The sequence below is a fragment of the Rhopalosiphum padi genome, chromosome 3, assembly GCF_020882245.1.
Source record: "Rhopalosiphum padi isolate XX-2018 chromosome 3, ASM2088224v1, whole genome shotgun sequence".
NCBI lineage: Eukaryota > Metazoa > Arthropoda > Insecta > Hemiptera > Aphididae > Rhopalosiphum > Rhopalosiphum padi.
In genome coordinates, this window is record NC_083599.1 from 21,645,354 (window position 1) to 21,669,024 (window position 23,671).

Here is a 23,671-nt window from a genome sequence, read left to right on the forward strand (position 1 = left end):
TAAAATAGCTAAAACTATTAAATAAGTACATAACGATTTAAGTATTTTAGCGCAGGCGTGAGTTCTTTTGTAATAGGTACCTATTATACGTCGTATTATTATAGCAAGTAAAAATTAAAATTTTACATATTTCAGTTTTGACATTTAATTTATATTTTTATAACTTATAAATATTAATATAGAATGTAATTATTGAACTATACGTTTTTATACATTTTTTTTTACCAACTAATTCAAGTGCATTTATAAATAATATAAAATTAGTTATTAATTCTAGGGTTATTCTATATAAATAAAATTTTTCCAAGAATAGAGTTAGTACAGTTTGAAAAAAAATGAACTTTACGCGAGTTTACCATATGTGATGTCTGATAATATTTGTTTTTTTATTATAGAATAATATATATAATAAAGAATATTTAATTTATAATAATATAACTGCAGTTAAATATAATGAAGCCTTTTCAGATTAAATAGTGACATAGTTGACAATTTATTAATGAACTCAATCAATATTAGCGTTAAATATACAAAAAAAAAACTATCACGGCAAATAAAATTTGATAATAAATACCCCTATTTGCAAATATTTCCCTATACCATTTGAATTTCGTTTTAAATTATTCTTGGTAAACAGCATTTTAAAATTTTAAATTGATTTACCAATAAATATATTTAGGTTATATACGGGATGTATTGATGTAGTTTACCTATATTATGATCACCTTTATATTTTTTTAATAGGCAGCCGTATATAGGTAATGATTTTTTTTTTAATTTTTATATAAATTTTGGCTTCTTTTTACTGGCTGTTTGGGGCATTGGGAGCGGTTGTGTCAGACAGTATCTGAACTTCTAAGATAACAATCAAAGTCTGACACATTTTGTGCATTCGATTAGATCAAGGATAGGTACTTAAATTGTCTTAAATATAAGTAAATACCTAGTAGATACAATTTACCTTAGCAGTACAATTTAAATTAAAGTCAATATCTAAGCACTTATGACTTTTAATATATTATGAATATTCTAAATTTAATACAAAAATGACATTTTAAAACGACTTTATTCGCACCTAGTTTATCCATCTCTCTGTTTCTATGATTAATTTTATATAAATATCTTATGCTATTATTATTGATGGAACGATATTAATCATTTGCAATAATACATTAAAAATTTTAATTTATTAATAAATTAATTACATTAACGGTATATATTATACTTGTGTACTTGCCAAACATATTTTATTTTTATAACAAGAATTTTAAATAACTTACAATAGGTATATATAAATTTAATATTCATTTGTCAGTTTAAAATATTTGAAAATAATTTTATCAACATATAATAGAAAATCACCGTTGGTGACAAATTATTTTATAGAAATAAGCTAATTAAATTGTATTATAGCTATTATACATATCGTTATATCTACGATCAACATTTTATATTTTATAATATATAATATTTTAAAATAGTTGCTACTTGCTAGTCTACTAATTGCTAGGTATTTACTACGTGTACATACTCGTATTATACCATTAAGATAAAAATGGTAGAGGCCTTGTCTTTTTATTAGTTGGGATTTTCGTGACTGGGCATTGTAGTAAGTTTATATATCATACAAACAGTACTATTTAGAATTTAGATCATAGAATTATTTGTATTTATAAAACAATATTCCAATCAGATATTATATGTATATATCATGTATCTTTCTTATGTTATGCTTCTTAATATACGAAATATATTAATAACATAATTTTAATTAAATTATAATATATTTTATAACAGTTTTATTTTGTAGTTTTATATTTTTCAAGTTCTTCCTTTCGCTGTAATTGTATCAATATTCTATTTTCTGGACTTCAGTCTTTATTATTACATGTTTTCCTTTACTAATCTGTAGAAAATTATAACCCAGTTAATTTAAACAAGACTAATGATTGAAACTATAAATAAAAACATACCAATTCCTCTAAATTAAGTAAAATACATTATTAATTGTATTGTAATTTTTATTTTACTATTCAAAATGTATCCTGTTTTATAGCTTTGACAAGTAACTATTCATCAGGAAATACTATTTATACCAGTGATTTTACGTAATGACGTAACTAATTGTTTTTAAACTCACCGTTTTCATTATTTAGTTCATAATATAACGCATATAATATAATTCGGAACTCTAATGTTATCCAAAGTGAATTAATATAATGTTATACCAATACAACAGTTATGTGCAAAGTATCTCAATCAAATTGAACAATGTAAGACTAAATGTAAAGAATTATTGTAATGTCTGCAGAGTGCAGACATCCGTAAAGTGGTTTGAAAACTGTACAAGTTACTATACACGGTTTTACCAAAATTTGATTTCTATTTCAAAACATATTTGTACATCGTAAAATGTACAATTCAAATTCAATATTTCATTGCTATATCTATTATGTCAGATACTCAGATATAATAAAATTCAACGACTGTTTGAAATTATAAACCTTACTATGAAATCTAAATAATAATAAAATACAGTAAACGACGTTTATAAGACTCACGGATATAAAGTTCAGTCGCTTATTAGACTAAAAAATTGTCTGAACGACCCAGACGTAACCGAATATATCAACAACAACAAAAATCAGTCATAATACTCAAATTTCATAAAAAAAAAGTAAAAAAAGTAGATATTTTTGATAAAATATTGAAATAAATTAGTTTTGAAAAATTATATTTGTTGAAGTGGTTATTCAATTCATATGTTATTTCAATATACAATTTGACTTACGAGCGAGTGTGAGTAATATATCTCCGGAATAATAAAAAATAAACAAAGCAAACAAACTCAAATCAAAATTTATTTTAATACATTTTTATAAATTTTCATAAATGTATATTGTATATAAACATATTTAAAATTATTTGATTTCATTTGTAATAAGTAAAAATAATAAAAGTTAAAAATATTTGTAAGTTAATAAAATAATATATTATACTTATTTAATTATAATTATATGTATTCTATTTATTTAATAATATGTAATATGTAATAGTAAAAGTAAAATAGCAACAAAAAAAAGTAAATAATTAATTAAAAGTGTTGCTTGTTTTTTGCCACTTCGTCCATAAGATTTATTCGGTTATAACTTATAAGACTCACTTTAGTGGTCCAAACTGAGTCTTATAAGCGGCGTCAATTGTACTAATAATATCCGATATTCCTATAATAATAAAATATATTATTTCGACAGACATTAAATGAGTTTCGTTAAGAAGGACAATAATTATGTTTCAAACAGCTGTTTGTAGAATATGTCATATTATGTGTTATAATATACGCAGACAAAACTGTCATAATACAATACAATAACGTTGAGATACCTATATTTTAAAATAATAATTATTAAAAATTAAATTATAATGCATTGTGTTAAAATTGCTAATCTATGTTTAATTTTTAATAAAATTCAAATATTTAAATAATAATATTATTATACAGTGAATAAATTTTGTTAATAATTGCTTACAAAAGAGTAGAAACGTTTGCATTGGTGTACCTATTTTGCCTATACGTGGTGCCGTTTAACGCTTTATATTTTATGTATACCAAAATATTATCTATAATGGGTATTAATATATTATATAGTATTGATTTTCACATAATTAACTTAAATGTATAAATATAATACATAAATATACTGATGTATATTTTTCAAAGGTAAAACTTATTGTTTTCTCGAAAAGTATTTTCGAAAATATTTATAAATATAATAACATAAAGCGATAATAACAAAACAACATTTTGAAAAAAAAAATAATTATATTTTACAACTTTTTATCGTTATCGTTTTTTAAATGTTTTTCCGTTTTTGAATGTCAGCAAATAATTATAATTTCATATTCTGAAGAAGAATATTATTCCGAGAATTCCTGTATATAAAAAGATAGGCAAACGGGTACCGCTCTGCTGTACATTAGTTGTCGAGCAGGTCACTGTAATGGGTGTGTTAAATTTGAATTCAGTAATATATCATTGTATACGAAAAACGATTTTGAGCGAAGACTATCTGTCATCAGCGTATATCGCACCGAGTATATTTCATGATATGGTTTTTCATATAACTATTAAAGTCATTTAAGTTTTTTTTCGTATTTTAGTGTTATGATAGTTTGATTTAATTCTTTTCGAAAACATTGCATTTATTATATTTTTACTAGTACTTCATTAGTATAACAAAATATATTTATACCATATATTATATTATTCTTATTAAATGTTGAGTGAATAATATCTTATTTTAGGTACCATAAAACAATATAAATGAGATTACTAAATAGGATACTGACAATAGAAAATATTATCTTAAAATTAATCTACATATAGGTATAAAATAAATTCTCATCACTTATTATAGATTACTGTAATCAATTAATTATAAACTAAACAATATTATACTAATAATTTTAATTGGTTCTCTTTTTGAATATTTATTACTAAAATGTACACACGCATTTATTCTTAAAAAATATAGGTGGTACATATGACAATTTACATTCAGAAACTTCATGAGTTCATACTAAGCTTTGTGGCACTTTCGTTAATATTAGAGTGAATTGATCAACTATAAAATTCTGTTCTCTCGATGAGTTACGGTATTTTTGATTTTTAAGAAAATTATGAGTGTATAAAATATGAAAAAGCTCAATTAAAAATTAAAATTTTATAATTTATAGTCTATAATATATACCTATGTATTCAAATATTAAAACTAAAGACACTAAAAATGCACTGTTCACAATAAACAAACTAACGAAGTAAAATGAGAACTACTGAATTTAAATTTGCTATGTTACGCACTTTTAAGGCACTAGATAGAGACAACATATGGTAGTGAGACATCCTCTTAACCCATAATCACAACACATAACTAACATTGATTTGACACGATATAGACATATTTAAGTATTTAAGTATTGTACAATTGTCATTCGTCAAAAACAATGATAAAACTTCATTATAAGCACTCAAGAAAGCACTTAAAGACATTAATAAAATCAAAAAAAAATCTTAAATTGTTTACTCCACGCACCTCCCATCCGTCAACCCAAACTTATAAATAAAAATAAGGTATTAAGGTCTTTCCTCAAAATCAAATACCTACTATTTTACAAAATAAAATATGCCCGTTTGCGAAAAAAGTGTCAGATCCTATAACCAGATAATGTGTAACTTTTAAAAACTGTACTTTAGTCAACAATTTACTTATATTTTCCCATTATAAATTAAATTAATATACGACCACATACAACGTTGAGACAATACGACGAACAGCGTGACCGAGAATCGACTAAATAATACGTCATAACACCAACGATATTGCTCGAAAATATCCGCCATCTACGGTATACCGGGAAACGTTAGTATATTTTATTTTTCCTGTAGCGTTAAAATTACAACGTTGGAATATTTGTATTGCCCCATGGTCATCAACGACCGACACATCATGTTAAATTAAAAATAAGTAAAAATGAGATAAGTATTAAGTTGGATTAGCCTAACTTCTAGGTATTATGTATATAATAAAATACAAAAGCAAAATTCTATCTTAAACACACATTGAAGGAAGAATATTGAAAAAAATATAGTGTTTTTGTCACTGCCGCGTTATCTCTAAGTGTAACATATACAAAAAAAATATTAAAATATAAAAAACATTAAACAAATCACCAAAATAAGCAAAAAAGAAAAACACTTTCAAATCATAATAACATATGACATAATAATTTGCATAGCACTGCATTAAATTTTAAGTCAAGCCAAAAAAAAAGCAAATTTAATGCTCTAAATCCCAAACTCTGAAACAAATAATTTAATATGCTATATACTTACTATGTTAAAAATACAATTCAAATCAATTTAACACACTCCCGCCCACAATTTTACAAACATATTATATAATATGTATCAATTCTTATTGTTTTATTGGAAGGATACTTATAAAATATGTGATGTATACTAGTATACTCAGCTTATAAAATATTTAAATACTGCAGAGGACTACAAACATTTAAAAAAAATTATGTATTAGTTTCAGAGAAATTATTGGACAATGACTATAGGTTCAGATCCATAATACAAATAATACTTTTGATAACTATGAATTTAAAAGTCGATACGATAAGACAAGTTAAATAATATTGTATTCCTGTCTTGATAACCCATAGAGACGAGCGAAACGTTCGGTAGGTACCTACGCCTTTTTTTAATTAATTTTTACAAAAAGTGTTGTGTACACAATATAGGTGTGTCCCGAAAATGCGTACATTACAAGTTGTTCCTCTTGTTGTCAAACTAACGTTACTCTGAGTTAACCATAATATACATGTGAACAAATAATTTGATATTTAAGGAATATAATAATATTATATTATAAAATGCAAAGCGCTGGGTGTCGAGTCATTTATTTTAGATTCCTTTAACCAATCATGAAGTCATTACAGTCATTTTTGATAACGGTATTTATTTTTTATTGATTAGTGTCTCGTATCACTTTACGTATATCTACGGGTAAATTCGTTATAATTTGTGTTATAGTTCCGAATATTTTAATTAAATATCAATATATAATATATTTACGTTTAAAAATATGCAAATAATTAAGATGGAGTTTTTATTTTCAATTTTTTATTTTAAAGGTGCCTATAGGTATATATAGTATTGGAATAATTATAGTAAAATAGTAAAATATTATTTATTACACGAATTAGATCCGATCAGTACTATTAGTAGGTACCTACATCATAGGTATACAAAGTTTAATTTTACATTTATTAGCACATTTGAGAATTGGAAAAAAATATATTATAATAACAACTATACTATAATACATATTTTCTTTCTTTTATCTTGATTTAAGAGAACTTATTATACTATAATAATACGCATTCTATGAACTATCTATGCCATCTATGGATAAAGATGCGTCACGACTCACGAGGCTCAGTTAAAATGGCGATGAATCTAAATGGCCTTAATAAGCAAAACAATATAACCTTTATCAGGTAACCCAGATTAACTGAAATACAAGCAGTGTACACTTTGCCCTATTTTTTTTTTTTTTTTTTATAAATTCATTTTATTTCAAAAAAATATACTAATTATCTATCTATTATTAATATAATATTACAACCTATTTCGATAATATTTGAGCGGACTAGCGGACTTTTATATAATTTACAGAACAATTTATATTTTGAATACTCAAATGCGCTGATTATAAAAATTGTAAATTTTATAAAAAAATATCGTACCGACACTGTATTTCAGTCCTAAGTTTGTGGGAAATATAAATACTGTTTAAATAATTTGTAAATTAGTACAATCTTATCACAAAATGTATGGTCCAATCAAATCGTGCTCTTATAAAATTGGTTGCCGTATTGGCGTATTACAATAAGGTCACTTCTCAGTTTAATACATTTTTTGAGACATTTTTGTAAAACGATAATTAATAATTAGTAATTACTATAAATATAATATTTTTAATATTTACACTTATCAATGATCAATTTGTGAATTAGCCAACGCTGTAAGATTGTAAGACATGTTTCGGTGAGTGAGGGATAGATCGACAAAACCACCTAAATATCCCTTCTTTCCGGACTCAGATATGGACAAACGATTCTGGTTAGTGAGGGTGTCTTTAAATCTAAAGCAATGATTAATTGAATAATATACATATCAAAGTAAATATAAATGCAAGTTACACGATTCTACGGAGTGGAAGTCTTACAGATTTTAATTAAATCTTGTGATAAAATACCAACTTAACGGTTTTCTACCAACTACCCGCCACAACAGCAAACGGAATGCTTCCCGCTTCGACTATATTACGTAATTATTTAGTTCTACCTTATTCATTTGAATTTAGACTAGGTATAGTTAATAACCTGAATTATCCTGAAATTCAATGCTTTTATACTCTAAAATACCTTGATAGATTCTATTATGTTATTTATTCATAAAAAATAATATAATATTAGTCGACATTAATAAAACATGTGTCATGTAGTATCAAAATGATTACAACTTGTAAAGCTTATACAGAAAAGTACCTAAATAACTGAATTGGGTAAATGTTATTTTGTATTAAAAATATTTATACTTTTCAGTCGTGTTTGGTAAAATGCTATACCGCTACAGCTTACATTTTTTTTTTTAACAATTTCTACTCTGCACTTTCTGTTACACATTTACTGCACGACTGCACGAGTCACGAGTCACGTCCTAAATCCAGGGGTCAAGCGAACACGTCTCCGAGGTGAATTCACGCAACTTATATATTATTTATTTTTTAATATTTTTTAGTACGAAAATCATTTTGAAAAAAGGTGGACAAATAGATACCGCTCTGCTATATTATATAGTGGGTGCCGATGAGTAGGCAACTGTGATGGATGTGTTACATTTGAATTCAATGATATATTATTGTATATTATATGAAAAACGATTCTAAACAGAGACAATCAATTAGCCTATAATATCACTAAGTTTATTTCATGTTATATTTGTTGATATTGATATTAAAGTAATTTATTTTACTATTTGTAATACAGAAATTGAATTTCGAAAACATTTGATTTTAAAACATCACTGTGTATATAAATTAAATTATACACGTAAAAGTTCTATGTCCCCACGATTCATGAATAATGTTCTTAAATTATAACGAATTATTGAATATCGTTATTCATAGTTTAAAAATGCAATTTCGTCTAAATTTGAACTTAAAATTTTTATTAAAAAAATCATGTTTAAATATTTTTTAGATTTTTTTGGTTTCAGTATTAACTAAGTAACTTAAATATTAAGTTGTCAAACCTTACCAATAAATAAAGCACATATTATACATTTTCGACTGCAAGAAATTTTTCAAATATTAGTGATGTTGACGAATTTTGTCAAAGTTTAAACTTCAAATGTTTATAAAAATAAATTATGCTATGTTCTTTAAATTGTTTACATGAATATAAGAACAAGTTACTTAAGATCCTGTATTTAATTTTCAAACTTTCTAACTGTGAGAAAAATTTAAAGAAAAAAATTGATAATTTCTTATACTTATAATTATAAATAACCTAAATACAGTTAAATATTTTGAAACATTTCAAGTATCTACTGTTATTTATTTTTGAGTAACACCAAAAAAAAAACCCATCTTTGTCATAAACTATAGATTTGCATAAAGAGATCGTTTTCTTCATTTTCCTTAATTTTTTCCCCGTCTGGACGTCTGGTCATTTTGAAAATTGCTGGGAATTTTAAATTTTTATATCTAAAATATAAGCTAGATCCAATTTATTATTAGAAACCAACCTTAAAGTTTAAGATTGAAGTATTTTATCGACTATTCATCGTGTACATAGAAAATAATATATATCATCATAAAATTAAAAGATTTATCTTTCCGCTCATGAATCTGAAATTTCTGATACAGACGATATAGTTCAAATATCATTATTATACAATTTATTTTAAATGCCAAATGAAATCCAAGTATAATTATTATTGTAAATACTTATTATTACAATATTATACTTACTTTCAGATGGTTATTATTTACATAGGTATTAAGATTATAATTTATTTCATTTTATCTGTAAGCATGCTTAAACTAAATAATTATATTCTAAAAATCTATATAACACTACAAGACTGTATTTTTTTTAGGTTTTTGTGTATCTTCCTTTACCAGGAGTGGTATATATTTTAATTTAATGTAAAAATGTCAAGTACTTAAATCATATATTATATGATTATGCCGCAGGAGACCTCAAGTTGTCGCTGCAGGTTTACGCTGCAACACAATATAATCGTAATACGTATTACTAATATATTATAAACGAACATAACGCATTGTAAAATAATAAAATGATGCATTTCTAAACATTTGCATATACCTAATATTGATATTGGAGCTCTACATAGACGCGCGATGTGAATAGGTATATGTATAATAATATTATGATGTGTAAAATTATTTATTATGCTTTTCGATTGTGCGACCATCATTAATTAAAATCTATATGCCAACGTATAAAATATACGGTCGTAAGAGCCATTATTTCGGCGACGAAAAAATAACCGTCAATTAACAGACAATAATAATTTATACGACTTTTCGAGTGCGTAATATGATTTGATGTCGGCGGATAAAAACGCGAGTTTTATAAACCTATTATTGTCATTATTTATTACTGTCCGTTATTGCCGAGCCGTACCCGTGTGGCGACTGAATGTTTCATTACGAAAAAAATTAACCCTATATATATATATTATATATATACCCAAACAAACGGATTATTAATGGCTTTGGGCGGAATTCCGACACGAAATGATAAAGACCGACAGACTGAATTTGATTACCGATTATTATTATTATTATTATTATTATTTTTAACAATAATATTTTCGTCGACAGAAATACAGTTTACGAGATTTAGAACCTCATCAATAGCTCGGGCCGATTCAGACCGCAAGTGTCGTCGAGATTACCATAGGTTTTTCTACTGTACTGTATTGTCAAGTCGACTATGTCATATATAATTTAATAAGGTACTCGATGGGCGATAAGCGATGACAAGGAGATGGTGTTGTTGCGCCAATTCATTTGTGATAAAAAAAAAAAAAAATGTCGAGTTATATTATAATAATTCAATTAGCTGCGTATCGGTGTAAAATCCGGTGATATTATTTTTTCGGGTAGGTATATCTAACTTCTGTTCTATAGTCGTGCTATTCGTGACTTCAATACCTAAATTGGAAACGATTTTTGAACGACAGACTGTATGGGCTACACCTGATATCGTTTTTAAAATTATTACGAGCGCGGCTCAGAGTAATCGCGAGACGGGCGGGCGGAGGGGATCCCGAATAACGAAATCGCCGCGGATAAAAACGAAATAAATAAACACGTAGGTATTCGTCCGTAATTATTATTCATAAGCTCCAGGAATTCGGATAAATTAATAACGGATTAATAAACGTGCCGTTACAGTCTACCGCGTTCGCCGGACTATTGAGGTCCTACAGCAACTACTACTATTCTGCAACAACAATAATTAATAATAATAATAATACGATCGCGCGTAATAATATTGGTGTGTGCGTGTGTGTGTGAGTGTGTGTGTGCGCGCGTCGCGCCTCTGTGTGCCGCGTATGCCAGTGTGGCGGCGGTGTACGGCGACAGGACAGGTGTAAAATCGTCGTAACCCGTAGGCCGGTCGACGCCGAACGCGACAGTCGACGCGCGGCTCTCGGCTCCTCTCCACTCCGCCGCCGTGTCATACAATCTCTTTGCATTCCGGTGAGGTTTGGAATGTGTAGGTAATAATAATTGCCGTCACCACCGCCACCGCCGCCGCCGCCGCTGTCATGTACACAACAACAGACTGTGTACGTACGGTAACAAATTATTATTATTATTATTATTATTATTATTATTATTATTACAATCGTCACTATCAAATTTGAGGTGAAAAATCGAATTGAACAGAACCTACTGTAGTACTGTACCGCTGCGACTCGTAGTAAATAGTATTATTTACGCACAGTAAATAATAATAATTGATATTAGTTGCTGTACATATTACACTTGTACACGCGTCCTTTTTGCAATCATCTTATCGTCGTGTCGTACGTGTGCACGACTAACGAAATCGCGATACCGAAAAGTTCTGATCTGTATATCACTATTATTATATTTTCGCTCGATATTTTCCGTACGCGATAGACGCGCGTGTCGGCGGAAAACGGTCGCGTCGCGGGCGAAATACGCCGCCGCCGCCGCCGCGGTAAAACGGCGCCCCGAGCGCGACAAATGCGACGCGCTCGTCCTCGAGACAGCGGACAGCCGAGAGCAGACGCCGCCGCCGCGGGCCCGTTTTGCCTCGAATGATGTGGTCGAGTCGAAGGTGGCAATTGGACTACCACACAACGACGATTACGGTGTCCACTACCAGACCATCATCGCGGTCCGCTCGCCATAGTCGGGTCGCACTACAATAACTGTCATCGCTAATACACGCACAACACCTGCATAAATGACCAACGATATGGCTTTCAACGAAGTGAGTGTTTTGTACGCAGTCAGTACCTAAGTCATTCGTCTGCCACAGTCTGACGGTACTCTCAGACAACCCCGTTCAAACAATACTCAATACTATCGTATTTAGGTTTAAACCCATTTAGAGGGCAAACACATAAAGCTACTCAAATTATTTCACCCTTGAATCATCGCTAATTAGATAGTTCTTTATTGAGTTACAATACATAGGTTTTACATACTATTTCAAATTGGTTGAGATTATTCATATTTGATATCAATGTATCCACTGATTGGTATGACGTTTGGTACCTAGTTCACCTAATGTAAAACTAATAAATAGGTAATAACTAATAACCAACTAAAACGCCTAAATGTTAAACATTCTATTTATTAAAAATGTATATTACTATAACTTTAAGCTATCACTATTCACTACCGTCTTGTTGTTTTACATAAAGTATAAAAATATAAAACAACAGGTAGGTGGTGGTGAAGTAGGTGTCTATCATAGCACTATATTCTATTTTGTCAGTAATCAAGAATTAAAAATAATGCATTATTTTACACATTTCATTCGGATAGATAATATATGTGATGTATGTAAGTACTTACATAGTAATACAAATAGCAAACAAGTAAATAATGGGTAAACAGTAAACTTATTCGGTGTTTTTGTCTAAAAAATATAATTGATTTTTTAGATATATATGTTTTAATCAATATCAGTTTAATGTGATGTACTGTATAATTACATTAACTAATCAAAAGTCCACTTGAAAGTTAAGTTATATAATTCTTAGATCTTATAAAAATAAATAAGTCTAATCAAAGCAATTAGGTAATGACAATAAATTATAAATATTTGCAACTTAATAATATTAGCTTTAATTTTATTTGTTAATTTTATTTTTTTTACCTAACTGTACTTTTTTCTAAAAAGAGTAGGTTCATAACAATGTTTGTTACATAAAGTAGTAGGTATTTAATATTTATTATTGATTTCTTAGCCGATAATGAAACATCAACATATTGAATGATTGGTAAGGCCATAAGGGTAATGGGAGTGTACCTATCAAGGCCATTTATAGGTTTATTTTAGTTTTTTTTTATTCGTTCAGTATTAATAAAACTTATCGATTTTCCTTTTATATACTTATGCTTAAGTATTTTTATCCTTATCCTTAAAAGGTCAAACAAGTTATAACTGACAGTATAAAAACTTATTCAATGAAATTTTCAATAATTTATATAAAAAAAAAAAATAATTTTTACATAATCAATAATCATTGATCAACTTTACTTTCCTAACTAAATTCTTACACAATAGTGTTGGTAGTGTATCTATCACACATATTAATGTTATCAAAATGGTTAAAAAACTCCAACTTTGTTTCTTATAACTAAAGATTTTAATAAAATATTGAAATGTAATACCTAAAACTAAAGTTAAACATTTTTAAAGCAACGGTGTTTTTTACAAAAAATTTTCTGAAATTACTTAAGTTAGTAGTTGTTATTTATGTATAGGATCTGACTAGCATATTCATTTACAACAACATTTTAGAGTTTAAAATTGCATTTGAGGGAACAGCCCTTTATGAAATTATATATGAAAGTATGTTACTTATTTATTTTCTATTCTTAAAAATAGACCTGACCATTAATATTAGTTATAAATTTAATTAACCTTGTTAAAATATAATGAATTAACCTAAATTTTTTTTTCACTTAATAGTTAAAATATATTGCCTGAAATCCACTTACTAACTTTGGTATTGATGTAATCATCTCAAAAAAGCCTATTTCAATGTGCCACTGCACATCATTTTGACTTTCAGTTGTAGTATTTACTTTTTAATGATGACTGATTATTATATTTTTCAAAATATTAACATTTTATACAGTCTGTTAAATTAAATTAGTTATTTATCTCATTATTTACCTATTATTAATATGGTAAATTATAATATTTATCAATTCTTGTTTTAAAGTATACAAAATACCATATTCATGACCAATTTTTTTACTAACATAAAAATAATTAAATATAATTTATTCACCGGTACCCAAAGTATTCATTTATTATCAGTACCTATCATTAATAACGATAACATAGAATAATGGTGTATAGTTTAATAGTATTTACTGTTTATTAAATTGTACCTAATACAATAAACCAATTACATTAACAATATATTAAAAACTATTTTAAAGACGTTTAAAGATATGTATGTATATTTATAAGTTGTTATTAAGACAATTTTAAAATACAGCAAAGAAATTTAAGGTTTCAAAACTAAAATAATGTAACACCAGTTTCAATTGCTGATCATTCAACTAAATAATATTGCCCTTATTCGAGGTTGTTTTTATATATTATTTTAAAATACCAGATACCTATATGATGTTGTATATTCATTTTTTATTCTAGAATATTGTTTAAAGTATTAAATGTGCGTTTTATGAAAAAAAAAATTTTCTATGAATTCGATGTTTCATGAATTGCAAATATAATATCTTACTTCCATTTAACTCCATACACTAGAACAAATATATAACATCATAAAAATCTTGCTTCTAATTATTATTAATATTATTATATTTTTTGGGCAATATCAGAAATTCAATAATAATTATTTATTAATTTTTTTTTTAATACTATCTTATGTGCTTTTAATTACCATTATTATGTATTAAAATTAACATAAATTGTGTTATACACACTATACACTTTATTTGATCTTATGACATTGATGTTTTTTACAAATGTTATCTAATGTTTTTATAGAAAGTCGACCCAGAGCTCATATTTACCAAACAAGAACGTATTGGTAAAGGCTCATTTGGTGAAGTTTTCAAAGGTATAGACAACCGAACACAACAAATTGTGGCCATTAAAATAATTGATCTGGAGGAGGCTGAAGATGAAATTGAAGACATCCAACAAGAAATAATGGTTTTATCTCAATGTGACAGTCCGTTTGTCACCAAATATTTTGGTTCCTATTTAAAAGTAATTTAAATACATTCAAATTTGTTAAATAGTTATACTTAAAAATATTTATTACTTTATTTTAGGGCACTAAGCTATGGATTATTATGGAATATCTTGGTGGTGGGTCAGCTCTTGATTTAATGAAAGCTGGTAATTTTGAAGAAATGCATATTGCCATTATACTTAGAGAAGTCTTAAAAGGTCTTGATTATTTACATTGTGAACGAAAATTACACAGGGATATTAAAGGTAAATATTAAGTGTACGCTTCACCCTCATTTATAGTAACATGTAAGACATGGCAAAAACTGTTTTTTCGCAGGATAGAACTACTCAGATTGTAGTGCTAATAAAGACTGCAAATTGATATAAAGTATAGTTGAGAACATTATCTGTGAAATATTGTTTTAATTTTATCACTTATTCAAAATAAGTTCTTTATGTTTCACATCCAAAGTTCTTCTTTTTATGTAATAGAAATTTAATTTCTTAGTTAGGACTAGAGCGCGGATTTCTATGCAATTGCATATTTTTTCCATTTAATATTTTTGGATTTTTGTCAGTTATCTCCATGAATTATCATGATTTGAAGCTAATGGTGAAATTTTTTTTTGCATATTTCTGCATATTTAAAGGTTATTGAATATTTTTGCATATTTTGGCAAAATTCAAAAATTATTGCATATTGAAGCGAAAATTTAAAAAAATGTATAAAATAATATTTTGTCAAGTAGAAAAATAAAAACTAAATTTCATAGTCACTAAATAATAATTTATATATATATTTAGTTATAAAATAAATAATTGATTACGACGTAAACTTCAAATATGCCCCAATAACTTCGGTTGATGTCAAACGTTCGTTCTCAGTCTTTAAAAATATGTTAATCAATAAACGACACAGCTTCACAGAAGAAAAACTTGAAATGCATATGATTATTCATTTTAATAATAAATAAAATTCAGAAAATTTCTAAATTTTTTATATTGAGTATTTAAGTAATTAATTATTATAAGTTTTATTTTAAATTTTAAATAAATAAAAAATTCTTACATATTTTCATAATTTTGCATATTTCGATACTTTTAAGTGCATAAAAATCCGCGCTCTAGTTATGACTGTAGCCTTCTCGACTCTTTTCCACTCAAAACAATTTTTACTGTTTTAAATTTGTTAGACTGAGACAATACATGCGGGTGTAGCGTTCTATCATAAAAAAAGATAATTTTAATATTTATCATTCTATTTTATAGCGGCAAATGTTCTGTTAAGTGAAATTGGTGATGTAAAATTAGCTGATTTTGGTGTTGCTGGTCAATTGACAAATACAACTAGTAAACGGAATACATTTGTTGGTACACCATTTTGGATGGCACCTGAAGTTATTAAACAATCTGCATATGATTCCAAGGTTCATTCATTTTTTAAAGTGTTATGTTTCGAGTCAAAGATTAAAAGTTATATTGATTCTATAGGCGGATATTTGGTCATTAGGAATAACAGCTATAGAATTAGCCAAAGGTGAACCACCTAATTCTGAGCTACATCCAATGAGGGTATTATTTTTGATTCCAAAAAATAATCCTCCTCAACTGACAGGAAATTATACTAAACAATTTAAAGAATTTGTGGAAGCGTGTTTAAATAAAGATCCTGAAAACGTAAGCTCTTATATTACTACTATAATATTTTTTACAGCTAAATTTTTTGTACAATATAATTTAATGTGTTTTAGAGACCAACTGCAAAAGAACTATTAAAATTTCCATTCATCAGAAAAGCTAAAAAAAGTTCATATCTGGTAGATCTTATTGATCGTTACAAAAAATGGAAATCTCAACGTAATGAAGAGAGTGAGACCGAATCAGAAAATTCAGATGTGTAATTATAAAAAAATATTATTAATACAGCTAATTAATGGTCTTATTTTGAGCTTTATAAATTATATTATATTATTTTATTTATCCTTAATTTGTATAATGTTTATTTTGATTTTAGGGAAGATTCTGGTAAAAATGACAGTGATTTAGATGAACCATGGATCATGACTGTTAGAGGACCTAATTCTTTAAAGCCCTTATTAAATTCTAATCCTGAATCAAGCTCTGCTTCACAATCTCAATTGTTATCCAAGAAAACTCAACAGAATGGATCATTACAATCATCTAAAAAATCATCCAATCACAAATCCAATAATGTTGAATCAAATGTAATTAATAATTGTTTCACAATATTTAATTTTGAATTAAATTAATTGCTCTCATATTTTTGTGACAAATAATTAATTTAACATAAATTTTGGTATTGTTTACGAAAATAGTTGATTGTTTCTCATGTTCATGGATCCAAAAATTTGGACAAACGTAATTCAAATTCCAAAGAAATTGAAACAAAACGCAATGTTACTCGCATGTCAGAACATACAGATAATAAGAAACAGCCTGTTCATCCCAAGACTAACCAAAATCATAACAACTCGTGCTGGTCTCCGTGCCTTTCCCTTTTAATATTTCCTTTGATATCTGAGGTATGTTACTAGTACTATGTTAATCTATATGATGCAATTAATTAGCATACAGAATAGCGTTACATAAAATACTACTTTAAAATTTGTATACAAAACATTGTATTTACCCAACTTAATAATTTTTTATATTACCTACTTAACTTCTGTGTGTAGATAATTATGTCTTTTTTGTCTTTCAGTTACAAAAGAGATATCGTTACAAAAATGATGTTTCCTATAAGATTGACGCTATTGAAGAGTTAAAAAACTCTTTTGAATTGGCTGAACGTGCAAGCCCAGGAATAAGTGATCAGTTTCTCAGGGAAATGATACACAAATTATTACCATCATTATCAGAACAGAGAATATCGAACATGCTAGATCATATGATTAGGTAGTGCTACATTATTAATTCAATTATTTGTTTATTTTAAAATTACTTATAAAAATTTTTATTTTATTTTACAGGGACAAACATTGATGACAGCTAAACATATTTTTTTCACATTATTATTTCGTTATAGTATTCTCATGAACGTTCTAGCCAATCAGTTTAATCAGACAATAAATATAAAATTCATCTTTAAAATTACTTATGATTATTATTATTAATTTTGTTTATTTTTTTTTTCATTTATGTGTTATACTGTGAGTTTTTAAATTCTAGTTATTATTATTAATTTTTTTTTTTTTTTTGTTTATATTTTGAACTGTTGTATGATTGATGTGTCATAAATTTGTTTAATTCAGATCCTAAGATGTTTTGTAGGGTATTAGTGTTAAATTTTGTGAGGGCGACTCAAATGAATAGTATTAATTATGAACCCTCAGGAATACGCGTTTAACACATTATCATTATTATTATTATTATTAATATTATATATATATTTTTTTTTACTATGTTAAGTAAATATATTTAAAAAAAATTTTGTTGAAAATTTAGAATATTAATTGAAATTATTTTTATAATATCAGAGTAAATGAAAGTAAAAATGCTTATATATTTATTTTTACAAAATCAGATCAATAGATATTTTATTTATGGCCCACAACCAATTCTATATTGTTGTTAATTATTTCTTCATTAAATTTAAAATTTTAAGCATACAATATAATATAATTGTTTAACACAGTATTTAATTTATTAAAATTGGATTATCACATTTTTGTTTATTATTTCATGTTATTTGTATAACACTGTAATGAAAAACATGCTATTGATACAGTGATGTTCAGTTCTATACAAAAATAGTACACATGATTTGGATCCAAAATCCAAATGGTTTTTATTGTTTATCTATATTATATAATATATATATTTATACTCTAATCCTATGAAGGTACTATTTTACTTAATTCAACTACTTTACTTTGCTTCAATATTTTAGATTCCAGCTAATATTTTTGCAATCAGTGAATCTAACTTTGCATAAAATTAGAATATTGATCAAGTTCTTCGTACTTGAAATAAATGAAAACATACAATGCCACCAAGCAGCATGAAAATTCTCACAACATTCAATAATGGTTGTAAACAGACATCATATAATTTATATATATTTATTATTATTTTATATTATGTTGTCTGTGGTTGTATATTCAATAAATATTAAGAATATAAAACCTAAGTCATTAGCTTTTAGCAGAGCTACATGTGATTATTTATTGCTTTTTGCTAGACGTCCAGGGACATAGAATTTCATACAATCTCATTGGTTTTTGATTTTAATTTTTATACTTGTCCAAAAAACTTTTCCACTCTTTTCCGTAAAATGTTAAATATTTTATATTGAATGAATAATAATAATTCATAAATAATACAGTATGGAAAGATATATGGGATAATATCCTGCAGTAAAACTTGTTAGACAATATACTAATTATAACTAAGTACCTACTATTATATGAATCGTTCAATTTCTGGTGTGATCTGGCATTAAAAGGTATCAAAAAATTAAATTTGTCCAATATAAAGAGAACCATCAATAGTCAATGCTCTTTTGGCACTTATATTAAATAATTTCACTATGATTATTTTTAATATTTACATATAGAAATTGGAACAGTTCAGTTGAAAAAAAAGAGAAATTGAGAAAAACAATATTGATTTTGTTGAAAACTAGTGTTGTGTAAAAATTCTAATTTTCTCAAATGGTTTTTCCTAAATACATACTTTTAACACAATAAATACTTACACTGATGCTTGTCTTAATTCATATTAAAGTTATTTGTTTTAAAGATATACTTGATAAATATTAGGTTACAAAAGAAAACGAAAACATCAATTGGGTAACAATAACTATTGAATAAAAACACTGAATTAGTAGTGAGACCCGTAGCATGGGGATCAGTAGCGTTACGACCTTATTTATTTGGGGCAAGTGCCCCAAACAATTTTGGGTGGGTAAAATTGTTTGGTCGTAAACATATCTTACTATGTATAAATATTTTATTTTAGGAGTCAGCTGTCAGTACATTAGTACATGGGTAACGAAATGTACTTTGCTGTATTGTTGTATGTATCGCGTATGGTGTATAACCATAACGTATAGTATTTATTACTGGAAATTAAGAAATGTTCATAAATAGTTTGGTAATTGTATATCTTTTATCTCCAGAATGTAGGACACACTATAAACTTGTCTGTATAAACTCCCTGTCATAATATATATGAAAACATATTAGGGATTATATTTCAAACCCTAAGTAAAGTATTTAAACAATGACCCACCTACTATACCCCTACGGCCTACAACCTAATAGATAATCTAAAAATGTATAGTAATTTAGAATTTTCATTAAAAGACATAGGCCAACAACAATTTAATATAAAAAAATATTATATTAATTAACTATACATTCATCCACACAAATTTTAATTCTTAAGCTCAACATAAATTTCAAGGGCAAACCAATTGCATTAAACAAACGACAAACGTCGTTCACCACGCCATTGCGAGAGACTGCATACAGTTTGATACGGGAAAAAAATAAAACAATGTACTGAAACATAATACCATGTTATGATTGCGACAAACTTATTCCAACACTAGCCCATGTTGAAAAAATAATTTTTAATTGTATACCTATAATTCAGATACATATTTAGGTAGTTATGCTCCTCAAAAAAAAAAAAAATAATAATAATAATAAGTCCTAGTTGTACCATTATAACAATGTGTCTATAGATAATAGGTATTAGGTAAGTACTTACTACTAACAACCATTGATTTTAGGACAATCTCTTAAAAAATCAATGTTACTACTTATACAGATTACAGAATAATAGGATATCATAATTTATAATATAGGTATCTGCTTCGATAGTTGGGTAGGTCCATATTGTTAACTTTTAGGTTTTTATTTTATGATAAATATGATATATAGATTAAATACCCAGTATATTGGTGAGAATAATTTGTGAGGCTGATTTTAAAATTTAGCTTCTGCACTACATTCAACTATTGGCTACAAAATTGTATATGTCGTTTTTATATACACGGACATGTATGTATAATAAGTAAGTAATGAGAAATAACTTTTATTTTATGGCTTACTAATACAGTAATACTTTACATTTTAATAATGTCTTTTCGAATTGTGTTTTTGGATAAATAAGATGGACACTTATTGCGTAATGAATAAAAATATTTAATATTATAGTTTAAAAATACAGAAGAACTTTAATTTAAACAAAATAAAATTTACTTTAGTAGCCACTGACCAGTGAAACAGTGAATGTAAATTTATTGTAAGCCAACCTACTATCACATTATGTTGTGTTCGTGTGTTATCAGTGTTATCATATTGTTCTATGATAATATTTTTCCCAATCCGTTTTTATTTTAAAGTGATAATAACTGTTTTTTACCATTTACCATTTTACAGACGGTAGATAATAGATTCAAATCTTAAATCTTTATAGTAGCTACATATTGTATTTCGTATTTCGTATTTCGTACTACCTATACTACTAAAAAATATTCAAGTGTTACTGCATTGTCTGTATTCAATGATTTAAGTCATTTAAGACAATATATAGATGTTTAAAAAATTGTATTTGTGATCCGACGATTCGTACACCGCGTTTAATGTTTTCTAGTGTTGTTGCCGAACCCAGACATTAATCATGTTATTATTACTATTAGTATATACCTAATAAATCCAAGAATATAAACTAACACAGAAATTATTATTTTTCGCAGGTTATATCTTGATTTTATTTTTTAAATTTGAAGCCACGTACCCACATGTCTTATACCATGTCTTTTTCAATCAGTTCTACATATATCTAGATTTATTTCTCATGATGGGATACAGGTAAACTATGGTTATAATACAGACAGTCACTAAGTTGAAGTCTTAAGTTATATTTTATAAGATATCAAACCAATTTAATTTAATTTTAAATAATTAATTGAAATGTTTTTCTTATTTTTAATTATTTTGCTTATATAGGGGTATTAAAATGGTTTTAAATATAATAATACATATTACTTATATTATATTATTATTATTATGTATTAATACATATCTGTAGTTGTTATATTTACCAATAAAAAAAAAAAATTATCTGATGATTTAAAACCATTTTAACATCGCCATGTAATTAACATGATAATTTATGTAGACAATGGTACATACTATGTTCATGGCATACACAATATACAATATTTTATTAATCAGAATATTATTTTTATTTTTCTTAACTATATTTATTTTAATCATAGATTTATATTTTCTGTATTATATAAAAGTAACCTCAGGTTACAAAGAAGCTTCCTACGCTTCTGTACACGGTGACAGCAATATGTGTAGATAAGGCCTACATAGTGCCCTACTAAGGTATACCAACTACTACTAAGAGCAATCTAACCAAACAACTTAACTTGCACTTTGCTAAGATTTAAATGATAAAGCAGTTTTTTTAGATACAACACCCACAATGAAATGTGATGCCAAAAGTTAACAAAAATGTATTTATCGAGATGTGTGTTCAGTCTAAACCAAATAAAAATTAGTCACCACATGAGGTTACTTTTATACTAAGAAACAGAGTATTTAATATATAAATCTGTAATTAAAACATATCAATTTTGAATAATTAGATATCTTGATTGTAAGATTAGAAGATTAGTATTTGTTTATTTACTATTATTATATGTATTTTTATGGTTTTGTTTTTAGTTTTGTGTCAAATACATTGATCAGTTGGATATGTGTATCATGTATTAGTTCTACATTAACATTAATATGGCTACATTATGGAAAGAAAAGACCTAAAAATTCTACCAAAGTACTGTTCTATGATCCTACTATCAAATCAACCAATTGTAACTGTCGATTTTCATTTAATATCGACTGTTTATCTGCAAATTGTTCAAGCGTTAAAACCAAAGAAATCATTATGTGTTTGCGAAAAGCAAAAAAGTCAATGGATATATGTGTATTTGCTATTTCTAATAAGCCCATTGCAAATGAGATTGTAGCTGCCCATAAAAAAGGAATATTAATAAGAATTATAGTTAGTAATTGCATTTTAGTACAGTCAAATGAAATTAAAATGTTTATGAAAAATGGCATTAAATTAAAATACCAAGAAAACTATTCTAATAGTTATATGCATAATAAATTTGCTATTATCGACTCTACATGGTTAATTCATGGTTCCATGAATTGGACACATCAAGCTACTTATGGCAATTGGGAAAGTGTTATAATAACAGATTTACCAAGTTTGATAATTCCATTTTCCATAGGTTTTGAAAAAACATGGCAAAAAAATATTTTTATTCCATAAGATATGCTTATTTTGAATATTAAATCCGCGTTTAATGTAAATAAAACATATATTTTATATTTAATGTATTAAAGAAGTTAAGTTTTTTGTAGTCATATTCAAAAAATTTTACTATCAAATTTAAACAAAGCAGCGCTTTAACATTTAAATATTTTAATATTTACTAAATTTTGTATAACAAAACTACATAATGAAATGTTGATCGATTTTTAACAAAAATAACTAATACATAATAGTAAAATAATTAAGACAATAGATT

At 26.5% G+C, this 23,671-nt stretch overlaps 2 protein-coding genes across 3 annotated transcripts; both read left to right on the forward strand.

Annotated features, from left to right (window-relative positions):
* The first annotated feature begins 11,295 nt into the window (after positions 1-11,295).
* Positions 11,296-18,775, forward strand: LOC132926495 (serine/threonine-protein kinase 26). 2 transcript variants are annotated; one of them, XM_060990862.1, is made up of 10 exons: positions 11,296-11,458; positions 14,899-15,123; positions 15,189-15,354; positions 16,360-16,517; positions 16,582-16,767; positions 16,842-16,987; positions 17,105-17,315; positions 17,427-17,633; positions 17,813-18,006; positions 18,081-18,775. In XM_060990862.1, exons 1-10 carry the CDS (start codon positions 11,438-11,440, stop codon positions 18,091-18,093), a joined length of 1,527 nt encoding a protein of 508 aa, XP_060846845.1. In that variant the 5' UTR covers positions 11,296-11,437; the 3' UTR covers positions 18,094-18,775. The 2 variants fall into 2 exon arrangements, with proteins under 2 accessions (XP_060846845.1, XP_060846844.1); XM_060990861.1 differs by lacking the exon at positions 11,296-11,458 and adding an exon at positions 11,492-12,132.
* Positions 18,776-21,507: 2,732 nt separating this feature from the next.
* LOC132927642 (mitochondrial cardiolipin hydrolase-like) lies at positions 21,508-23,471 on the forward strand. Its single transcript, XM_060992222.1, has 3 exons — positions 21,508-21,743; positions 21,818-21,932; positions 22,800-23,471. Exons 2-3 carry the CDS (start codon positions 21,919-21,921, stop codon positions 23,410-23,412), a joined length of 627 nt encoding a protein of 208 aa, XP_060848205.1. The 5' UTR covers positions 21,508-21,743; positions 21,818-21,918; the 3' UTR covers positions 23,413-23,471.
* The last annotated feature ends 200 nt before the right edge of the window (positions 23,472-23,671 follow it).

Excerpts from the sequence above, each read along its gene's own strand:
- LOC132926495 (XM_060990861.1), top strand. The coding sequence starts at position 12,106 with ATGACCAACGATATGGCTTTCAACGAA. Across the intron at positions 12,133-14,898 it reads ACGATATGGCTTTCAACGAA|AAAGTCGACCCAGAGCTCAT; the intron begins GTGAGTGTTTTG and ends ATGTTTTTATAG. Across the intron at positions 16,988-17,104 it reads GAATCAGAAAATTCAGATGT|GGAAGATTCTGGTAAAAATG; the intron begins GTAATTATAAAA and ends TTTTGATTTTAG.